Source organism: Girardinichthys multiradiatus, chromosome 9 (genome assembly GCF_021462225.1).
Source record: "Girardinichthys multiradiatus isolate DD_20200921_A chromosome 9, DD_fGirMul_XY1, whole genome shotgun sequence".
Lineage (NCBI taxonomy): Eukaryota > Metazoa > Chordata > Actinopteri > Cyprinodontiformes > Goodeidae > Girardinichthys > Girardinichthys multiradiatus.
Genome location: NC_061802.1, coordinates 21,269,140 through 21,279,452, shown reverse-complemented (window position 1 = coordinate 21,279,452; position 10,313 = coordinate 21,269,140). Strand labels below are relative to the sequence as shown.

Here is a 10,313-nt window from a genome sequence, read left to right as displayed (position 1 = left end):
TATGTCGTTAGCCAGTAGTTAGACAAAATAAATTATATCTGCTACAGCAGTTGTAAAATTCCTTATAATTCCTACCTCCCAGAAGATGAGAGACTATTTCGGTCTCATGTTTTCATGAGCTCACAAGTAACTTTATCAGTTCATTACTTTATTAAAAGAAAAAAGAAAAAACACATTTTTCTAATAATATTTTTATGATAATATTAAGAATATTTTTGTTATTGCACAGAATTACCAATAGACATTTAAATCTACCTTTATTTGTAGAAAAAACAGGAAAAGAACAAGCATAAAAGAGACATTTTATTATTTTACATGAAATTATATAAATTGTTTCATAACTATGAAAAGGAACTGAATTTAAATTACAACCACAATTCCAATAAAGTTGGGATGTTGTGTAAAATGTACATAAAACAGAATACAGTGATTTGCAAATCCTGTTCAACATATGTGCATTTGGATGCACTACAAAGACTTGATATTTCATGTTCAAACTGATAATTGTTTCTTTTTGCAAATATTCAAACATTTAAAATTTGATGCTTGCAACACGTTCCAAAAGGAGCATGTTTACCACTGGGTTACATCACCTTTCCTTTTACCAAAACTCAATAAGTGTTTGGGAACTGAGGACTAATTGTTGAAGCTTTGTAGGTGGAGTTCTTTCCCATTCCTGCTTGATGTAGAACTTCAGCTGCTTAATAGTCCAGGGTTTCTGCTGTCGTCTGTTGTGCTTCATAATGCATCACACATTTTCAGTGGGAGACAGGTCTGGACTGCAGGGAGGCCAGGTAGTACCGACACTCTTTTACTATGAAGCCACGCTGTTGTAACACGTGCAGAATGTGGCTTGGCGTTGTTTTGCTGAAATCAGCAGGGACGTCCCTCAAAATGACGTTGCTTGGATGGCAGCATATGTTGCTCCATAACCTATATGTACCTTTCAACATTAACAGCGCCCTCACAGATGTGCAAGTTACCCATCCCATGGGCACTAACACACCTCTCTACCATCACAAATTCTGGCTTTTGAACATTATGCTGATAACAATCCAGATAGTCCTTTTCCTCTTTGGCCCGGAGGACGTCCATGTTTCCAAAAGCATCTTGAACTGTTGACTCAATGAAGTGCAGCACACCTTTCCATTTGCGTCAGTCCATCTTAGATGAGCTCGGGCCCAGAGACGCGTTTCTGGGTGTTGTTGATATATGGCTTTTGCTTTACATGGTAGAGTTTTAACTTGTACATGTAGGAACGAACTGTTACCCTATAATGGTTTTTTAAAGTGTTCCTAAGCCCCCGTGCTTATATCCGTTACTTAATGTCGGTTTTTAATGCAGTGCTCCTGAGGGGTCAAAGGTCACGGGCATTCAATGTTGGTTTTTAGCCTCGCTGCGACGTGCAGAGATTTCTCCAGATTCTCTGAATCTTTTGATGATATTATGGACTGTCGAAGATGAAATCCCTTAAAAATCCTTGCAATTGTACTTTGAAGAGCGTTGTTCTTAAACTATTGGAATCTTTGCTCACGTAGTTGTTCACAAAGTTGTAAACCTCATCCATCCTTGCTTGTAAACGACTGAGCTTTCCAAGGCCGCTCCTTTTATACCCAGTAATGATACTCAGCTGTTTCCATTCAACCTGTTTACCTGCTGAATCTCCAAACAGGTCTGTTTTGAGCATTCCTCAACTTTCCCTAGTTTTGTTGCTCCTGTCCCAGCCTTTTTTGGAATGTGTTGCAAGCATTACATTCAAAATCAGTGAATATTTGCAAAAAACAATATAGTTTATCATTATGAACATTAAATATCTGGCGGGGCGAAAGCGCGCGACCATGTGCAGAGGTATAGTCCTCGAAGCGGCTGTCCCGGGTTCAAGTCTCAGACCTGGCAACATTTGCCAAATGTCTCCCCCTCTCTCTACCCCTCTTTCCTGTCTGCCTACTGTCAAAGGAAAAATACAAAATAAAGGCCACTAGTGCTGAAAAACATATCTTTAAAAAACAAATCTCGTCTTTGTAGTGTATTCAATGGCATATAATTTGGACAGAATTTGCAAATCATTGTGTTCTGATTTTTTTTAACGTTTTGCACAAAATCCCAACTTCATTGGAATTGGAGTTGTAAGTTAACCTCCGTCTGTTTTGATTTGGTTTTATAGAAATGAACCCAATCAATTAAAAAAACAAAACTGTAAAATTCTTGTGTTTTTATCCCTCAAACCTAAATTATGCAGCATACATATTATTCAGGATCCAGATACCAGTGATGGTGACAAAGCTCGCAAGAATGAAGAGGATGTACAAGCCGAACAGCAGACGGTCGATTACTATTCCAATCATTTGCCATTCCTCAGCAGTTTTGGACCCCTGGAAGTGTTTGTCCACCTGAAGACGAATGGCTGTGAGATCTCTGCTCAGCTTCCTCAGTTCCTCAAGAGCCGGTTCTGGAGGGGCAGCAGGGCGGGTGGGGGCCTTCACTGGTTGAGGGTCCGTTGAGATACCCTGATTTTCTGTGATGCTTATGGAGCTCTTATTTATTGTTGAATCTGGGGAAATACCTGGAGAAATATCAGAAGATTTCTGATTTTTGACAGCTTTGTGGTTAAAATATGATACCTGTCATATTATTTTTCCTTTATTAGTAAATTGTTTGCCCTGAAACACAAACACATTCTTTGTCTTTTTGAATTAAAGTCTTTATGCCGTTCTAAATTCAATTTTGAATTTTGTAATACATATTTCTGCCACAAAAGGCCCTACAGTCAGTCGATAAGAACTGATTTACAGCTGACTTTCCATAGCTGTGACAGAAACAATCCAACCAACGACAACAAAAACAAGATTTTCTTTTTTCCCACTTACTGACTTTCCTCACCTTTGAAAATAATCATCTCAAAAATAGTATTTTTCATTTCAGAAGTGAAAAAATAAACAATTTAACATAAAACACTCTGCATTTGATTTAGTATATCACTAGATTGTTGTTCTAGTTTTCTAGTATTTGTTCTAGTATTCTAATATTCTTGTTTAAATGAAAATTAAAATGATGAAATTTCATCAACGGTACTTGAATTTTTGTTTTTACATCCTATCCATATTGAAAACATTAAATCAATATCAGAGATAAAAAGTGCTTAAGTAGTTTAACTTTGTGGTACATTTCTGGCTAATTGTGAAGTTCAATCTTCACGTGCTTGAAAGAGACGGACAACAAGAAATCAGTTTTGAAAAATTTTGAAAAAATCTTTTCAGAGCATTTTCATGTAACTTGCATTTAATCTATCACTCACTTTAGAGACAACCTTAAGGACTACCTTGTGTGTATATTTAGTACTTTGCAAAAGTAATTTTGCAACTTCACTATTTAACTGTGTATATTTATTTTTTGCTCTTGGCTGCATATATTTTACAGATTTTTATTTATTGTAAGATTTAGCTTTGTATGTTATACTTAGCTTTCCTTTTAAACGTTAGGCTTCTTAACTGAGACCTGAGTCTGAATTTCGTACTCTAACATGTCAATGTGAGCTGGTATGACAATAAAAAATCCTTAAATGATTCGTTCAAATTCTAAACTTCCTCTAACCACCCAATATAAGGTTTGCCACATTTCTTCTTTACCTTTGTTTGTTGGGTTGAGGTAGACAGTAACTCTGTCACTCTTCTCCTTTGGAGGCATACATACGACAACAGCGAGATAACGTAACACCAGTACCCTGAGCCAGTGAGGCACAGCACTGTACTGGCTGGAGCTGAACTGGATGTTTGTTATGAACACGGTCTCCAGAAGACTGGCCACCATCAGAGCCAGGCTGATGGAGAAGAACACATCTGTAGGAAACATCAGAGCAATTGAAACTAGACTAAGTTATTAAATCAGACTTTGTTAATCCTCAAGAAGGAGATTGTGGGTTAAATATCAGATTTTACTGGAGGATACATGATACTTCTCTTTGTATGTTGGTATTCATTTCCATCTAAGTCAGAATCCTGATCAGGAAACAATGTTTAGATTAAAACCTGATAAACCTGCTACTCATCTCCTTGTGTACAGTTGGGGTTGTGTTTTTCACACACAGTGCATAGCCCAAAATAAACAAAGTCACTGACTACGTTCTACTTAGATCGATACTTCCAGCATTTAAATTTAATGAACATGTGATGCCTGTGCTAACATTGCTGTTGAAGTGGCATGTCCTTCAGTAGAAACATGGATAAATTGTGAGACAACAAGCCAGTCATTTTCACCTCCTCAGTTTGGTTTTCTTATACCCTTGCTTACATGTTGCCTGTACTTTTGTGTCTGCTGTTGTCCAATATTTATGGATGTCCTTGCAGCTGTAGCTGGAATTCACCTTTTAAAGTGACAATTTAGCTGTACTGTATGCAGAATTGAAGACACACCAACTCTAAGGTGTGACTTACTGATCAGGGGTGTCGTGTCTCCTGTGACCGGCAGCAAGTCGTTCATGATAAGCAGGAAGACGGTGTAGCCGAGAATCAGGGTCATCTTGAAGGAGGATCTATCTACACCCTGAGGAGGCAGCAGGAAACTGAAAAGATCCACAGTGACAAGGAAGCAGCTGGGGACCAGGAGGTTCACCACATAAAGAGTTGGTCTGCGGCGTAGGATCAGCTGTTGATGACACACAGTAAGAAAACTGAAACTCAGTGAAGCTTGTACAGTGTACTATACTGTACCATACCCAACCGTGCTATACTATAAATGGTAAATGGACTGAACTTATATAGCACCTTTCCAGTCATACAGACCACTCAAAGCACTTTACACTAGAGCCACATTCACCCAATCACACTCACATTCATAGACCAATACACAGATCAGTAGGCAACTTGAGGTTAAGTGCATTGCTCAGGGGCACATCAACATATGGCAGGAGAAAGCTGGAATCAAACCCACAACCTTCTGATTGCAAGACAACTACTCTTCCTACTGAGCCACAGCACTATACTGTGCTGTGCTGCGCTGTGCCGCACCATACCATACCACACTATACTATAGTAGTACTATACTATAGTAAATAAGATACTTTTTTCTCAAAGAAAAAAATAAAAAACCCAAAACTAAATGAAATAATCCAACAGAATCAATTTTAGGAATATAGATATAGTTGTTCTTGTTTTAAATAAACAGTCATATTACAGGAAGATTGATGTTGATACTGAACCTACTGGGACTACATTTTTAATATGCACATATTTTCGCAGAAGAATGAACATATATTCAAAAATATGAAGATGAAAAATCAAACTGACTTGAAATTTGATCTCAGAGTAGTTTCCTGAATCCAACACTAGCCTGGAAGGGACCACGGTTATGTTGAAGAGGTCCCACTCCCCGTTCGTCTCCAGCACGCCTTTGGTCTCATTGAGAATCTGTTCTTCTGTCTTCCCAGGAAACATCCGTATTTCCGAAGCTTGAGAAACAATCATTTTCACAGTTTGCTAGTCAATCATATCAGCATTTATTCAAAGTCCACATATAATTTAAACATATAATGTTTCATCAGTAAAAAATTATAAACTTGTTTTAAGATCTAAATATTGTATAATAAAGAAACACATGATTTTTTCATAGAAATGTTGTCTCACCAAAGTGTAAATATGACCCAAATGTCAGTGAACAAGTTTGGATATCAAAGGGAAAATTATAGATTTCTAACTTGCAGGAGCTGACCACTCTAACTGGTTTATCATCATAAACACGACCTGTGTTGTGTAGGTAAACATATGGCATATAAGGAGATTTGTCTTCATCCATGCTGAAATAAAGAACAGAAAGACACAATAACTTGTTTTGTTAAGGATACTATCAAGGTGTTTCTTGTTTTAAAAACATTTTGATTCATATTTTTCTTTACAATACAAAATTAGTGAAATAAAGTTATAAAATGATAGTTATTAAATGTATAAGAGTTACATTTTCAATACAAAACCCTCTAAAGAATAAAAATGGTTTAGACTTACAACTCTGAGATGTGGATATCTGGAACCCAAAGCTTTTCCCGAGGCACAGAGACTCTTTCAGTCCCACATTGCTCCTCATCCCAGCTGAGTCCCGCTATATCCCACTGCTAGGTACAAACAAACAAACCTCCTGCTCAGTAGATGAATAATAATTGAAAGATCTTACTTATTCTTACAAATAAAAATAAATGGTGACATTTTTAATTTTTATTCAAGTTAACAAAACCTTTTTATAGAGAGACAATGCAGACATTCTAAAAATGTCTCTATATTATCTTTCCAAAAATAATGCAGGATTTTGTCATTTGGTCCAACTTTAATGCATCTTATCTAACATAGATTGGCTTTTATCATTGCATCATGCTACACATGCACCAAAAAATAAATTCTAATCATTAATTTGATTACTTCATTATTTTCTTACCAGGACTTGCCATAAAAAAGTTGTTAGTGTTTGGGCTTTTGCATCCTGCAAATAAAATATTTGTTATTACTTTAGGAAAATTCTGAATTACAATATGGCTGCTGTTAAGCACCATTAAATGTATGCACAAAGGTAATTTAACCACCGACTCCAAAATAAATCATATATTCTGGTTCTGCTGGAGATGTTTTTCTTTTAAAGGAAGTCATATTTTGTCAATGTTCCCACATGCATGAACATTAGCAACTCAACCTAATTAGCTGTCCTCTGTCACCACATGCTCACCCATTTACATATTTTGCCAAAAAATCTTTTTAATGAATGAACTGTTTAGACTTACCACTCCTAAAATCCCAACCACAGTGAAGCTGATTGTTACGTTGAGTGTTTGGGAAAAGTTTGCGACAGGGGGTATCAGGTTCTTAGAGAATAAATGTTTCTCTAGCTCTGTAAACAGGGAGTTAGGGGTTGGACTGGTGCAGTTCAAAACTGCTACACAGCCTTCGAAACAGAGACATAAAAAGCAAAACAGGGTTTAACAACAAACAAAGACACAGACAAGCACAGTATCAGGTCATCTTCTGATTACAGACTAAGGAAACAGACAAACAAATGGTGTGAGGAAAGCCTGAAGCTGTCAATGCTATAAAAAAACAAAATTAGTGAAGAGTTTATTCATTAAAGTATCATTTATTGTTTTTTTTCTGGATGAAAAATAAAATGAAATTTTACTTACATTATTATTAGCATACACTTAATAAGACAAGACGTAAATAAAAATATAAAAATAACACAAAATGTGTTAGAAAAAGATTTTGTCTTACCATGACACAGACTGAAAAAGAAGAGGATTAGTGCAAGGGGTTTGATATGTGAAATCTTCATAGTTTTTACTTCCAGTTCCTTAAATTGTAATGGACGTACGTCTGAAGCCTAACTAATCGACTGGAGGTGCCTCTGCTCTTATCACCTGATTTCATCCGTACCCGTTACCTCCTCCAGCAGCTAATATTGACTTTCAATATGAGACTTTAAAGCTTCTGTAGTTGTGTGGAGAGATCTTATGGTAGTGTTTACATAAAGATAGTGTTTGGATTTAAAACTGGTTCCTAAATCCTTAACGTGATATGAACCAACCACAAGCTAACTCAAGCTGCACACTGCTTCCATTTAATATATACACAATAAAAAACAAAACAATACAAAGACACAATAAAAATATATACTTCAAGAATCACATTAGGTAAAAACTGCAGGGCACACATGCAAAAAGCAGGATCCATGACGTTCTGAGTGATTATTTGATCTTATTATCCTTTTTACTTGAATAATGTCAATCAACATCAAGGATGTTGACACATATTTATGACACATGTAGTCAAACTGTGGTCATTATGCCCATATGTTGATATACAGGGGTTGGACAATGAAACTGAAACATCTGTCATTTTAGTGTGGGAGGTTTCATGGCTAAATTGGACCAGCCTGGTATCCAGTCTTCATTGATTGAACATTGCACCAATAAGAGCAGAGTGTGAAGGTTCAATTAGCAGGGTAAGAGCACAGTTTTGCTCAAAATATTGAAATGCACACAACATTATGGGTGACATACTAGAGTTTAAAAGAGGACAAATTGTTGGTGCACGTCTTGCTGGCGCATCTGTGACCAAGACAGCAAGTCTTTGTGATATATCAAGAGCCACGGTATCCAGGGTAATGTCAGCATACCACCAAGAAGGACGAACCACATCCAACAGGATTAACTGTGGACGCAAGAGGAAGCTGTCTGAAAGGATGTTCAGGTGCTAACCCAGATTGTATCCAAAAAACATAAAACCACGGCTGCCCAAATCACGGCAGAATTAAATGTGCACCTCAACTCTCCTGTTTCCACCAGAACTGTCCGTCGGGAGCTCCACAGGGTCAATATACACGGCCGGGCTGCTATAGCCAAACCTTTGGTCACTCATGCCAATGCCAAACGTCGGTTTCAATGGTGCAAGGAGCGCAAATCTTGGGCTGTGGACAATGTGAAACATGTATTGTTCTCTGATGAGTCCACCTTTACTGTTTTCCCCACATCCGGGAGAGTTACGGTGTGGAGAAGCCCCAAAGAAGTGCACCACCCAGACTGTTGCATGCCCAGAGTGAAGCATGGGGGTGGATCGGTGATGGTTTGGGCTGCCATATCATGGCATTCCCTTGACCCAATACTTGTGCTAGATGGGCGGGTCACTGCCAAGGACTACCGAACCATTCTTGAGGACCATGTGCATCCAATGGTTCAAACATTGTATCCTGAAGGCGGTGCCGCGTATCAGGATGACAACGCACCAATACACACAGCAAGACTGGTGAAAGATTGGTTTGTTGAACATGAAAGTGAAGTTGAACATCTCCCATGGCCTGCACAGTCACCAGATCTAAATATTATTGAGCCACTTTGGGGTGTTTTGGAGGAGCGAGTCAGGAAACGTTTTCCTCCACCAGTATCACGTAGTGACCTGGCCACTATCCTGCAAGAAGAATGGCTTAAAATCCCTCTGACCACTGTGCAGGACTTGTATATGTCATTCCCAAGACAAATTGACGCTGTATTGGCTGCAAAAGGAGGCCCTACACCATACTAATAAATTATTGTGGTCTAAAACCAGGTGTTTCAGTTTCATTGTCCAACCCCTGTATATATAGAAACATGGGTACTCATAAATAAAGAGAAAAAGGGGGCAACAGGTTTCCTGCAGATACGATTTTCTGACAAAAAACTTAACAGTTGATAACAGGGGCACCAAACCAGTTTCATGGTAATAATTTTCTGTTATTCCAAAAATTATTTTCAGTAATTGCTGTATCTTACTCATTATGACTTTAAATTGCCAGGTATTAATGTACTGGATATATTCTTACGAAACCAAAAGACCTTTAATAAAGAAAAATTTTGGCTGTTCTTTTGCAAGCAAAGTGGACAGAAAAAGAGCTTAAACCAGATGTCAATTATTTTTCACATATAAACTAAGCCCAGTTAAGACTGGCTGATCCAGATGCACCACATAGTGATGATGACCATGGCGTAACAGCTGATCAGAAGCAGATAGATGCGGAAGAGCAGGAAGTCGAGGACGTATCCCACGTGACACCATTGGTCCAGCAGCTCGTTCTCCTTCTGCACAGACAGAAGATGAGCACGGAGATCCCTCAAGTACTGACAGATCAGCTGCAGCTCAGGGAGAGAAACTGTACATGGAAGAGAGGAGATTAAGAGTAGCATTATATCATTATTTTTGCACAGAAGAGCAACAGTTTTGCATGTTACAGTCATGGAAAAATTTACTTCTTACAAAATAAATATTCTCATGTCCTATCATTGCCAAATCCTTTTTATTTATTTGTTTATCTATGAAAATATAGTAAAAAGGTAAACACCAAAAATTTACTTTTTCTTTACTCATTCAACAAAATATACCAACAAAAGTGTATTTTCTAATTGAATAAAAAGTTAGGACACCCTACCCTTTAACAGCTAGTCTTACACCCTTTGACTGAAATAGTTCCGTGACATACTTCTTTGACCATCTACCAGTCCCTGCAATCAGTGTAAGGACAGTTTGCCCCACTCCTTCCTTTCAGCTGTGAGATGTTTAAGGGGTTCAGGCCTGTACCACCTGTTACAAATCACCCCACATAATCCCAATGAGATCAAGTCCTGGGCTTTGACTCAGCACAGGACTTTATATCTCTTTATTCTCAGCCAGTTCTTGGTGGGTTCACTGGTATGTTCTGGATCGCTGTCATGTTACAGGGTCCAGTTTTGCCTCAGGTTAAATTTTTTTTTACAGATGGTCCCACATTTTCCTCAAGCAACATTTGATACATGTCAATTTTCATGGTGGATTCAA

General features: G+C 37.9%; 3 protein-coding genes across 3 annotated transcripts in view; all 3 read right to left on the bottom strand.

Annotated features, from left to right (window-relative positions):
• Positions 1 to 1,915: 1,915 nt before the first annotated feature.
• On the bottom strand, positions 1,916 to 5,563 carry LOC124873239 (5-hydroxytryptamine receptor 3A-like). Its single transcript, XM_047373736.1, has 4 exons — positions 5,283 to 5,563; positions 4,431 to 4,641; positions 3,627 to 3,836; positions 1,916 to 2,563 (listed from the first exon to the last, which is right to left on the bottom strand). The coding sequence occupies exons 1-4, from the start codon at positions 5,457 to 5,459 to the stop codon at positions 2,232 to 2,234; spliced, it is 930 nt and encodes a 309-aa protein (XP_047229692.1). The 5' UTR covers positions 5,460 to 5,563; the 3' UTR covers positions 1,916 to 2,231.
• LOC124873913 (5-hydroxytryptamine receptor 3A-like) lies at positions 5,492 to 9,278 on the bottom strand. Its single transcript, XM_047374964.1, has 5 exons — positions 9,275 to 9,278; positions 6,758 to 6,918; positions 6,418 to 6,462; positions 5,994 to 6,100; positions 5,492 to 5,788 (listed from the first exon to the last, which is right to left on the bottom strand). The coding sequence occupies exons 1-5, from the start codon at positions 9,276 to 9,278 to the stop codon at positions 5,599 to 5,601; spliced, it is 507 nt and encodes a 168-aa protein (XP_047230920.1). The 3' UTR covers positions 5,492 to 5,598.
• The window catches only part of LOC124873912, a 30,866-nt gene continuing 29,592 nt past the window's right edge, over positions 9,040 to 10,313 (bottom strand). The window contains exon 35 of the mRNA XM_047374963.1: positions 9,040 to 9,651. Coding sequence (XP_047230919.1) covers positions 9,440 to 9,651 — 212 coding nt within the window. The 3' untranslated portion in view covers positions 9,040 to 9,439. The remainder of the gene's footprint in view (positions 9,652 to 10,313) is intronic.

What these genes read in the sequence shown, in the direction of transcription:
- LOC124873239 (XM_047373736.1), bottom strand. Translation starts at nt 5,459, where the DNA reads ATGATTGTTTCTCAAGCTTCGGAAATACGGATGTTTCCTGGGAAGACA. An exon ending in ACTCTGAGATCAAATTTCAA is followed by an intron (nt 4,642 to 5,282) that starts GTCAGTTTGATT and finishes TGTCATCAACAG; the next exon opens with CTGATCCTACGCCGCAGACC. An exon ending in CCTCAACCCAACAAACAAAG is followed by an intron (nt 2,564 to 3,626) that starts GTAAAGAAGAAA and finishes ATATTTCTCCAG; the next exon opens with GTATTTCCCCAGATTCAACA.
- LOC124873913 (XM_047374964.1), bottom strand. An exon ending in TGGTTGGGATTTTAGGAGTG is followed by an intron (nt 6,463 to 6,757) that starts GTAAGTCTAAAC and finishes TTTTATTTGCAG; the next exon opens with GATGCAAAAGCCCAAACACT. An exon ending in GATATCCACATCTCAGAGTT is followed by an intron (nt 5,789 to 5,993) that starts GTAAGTCTAAAC and finishes TCTTTATTTCAG; the next exon opens with CATGGATGAAGACAAATCTC.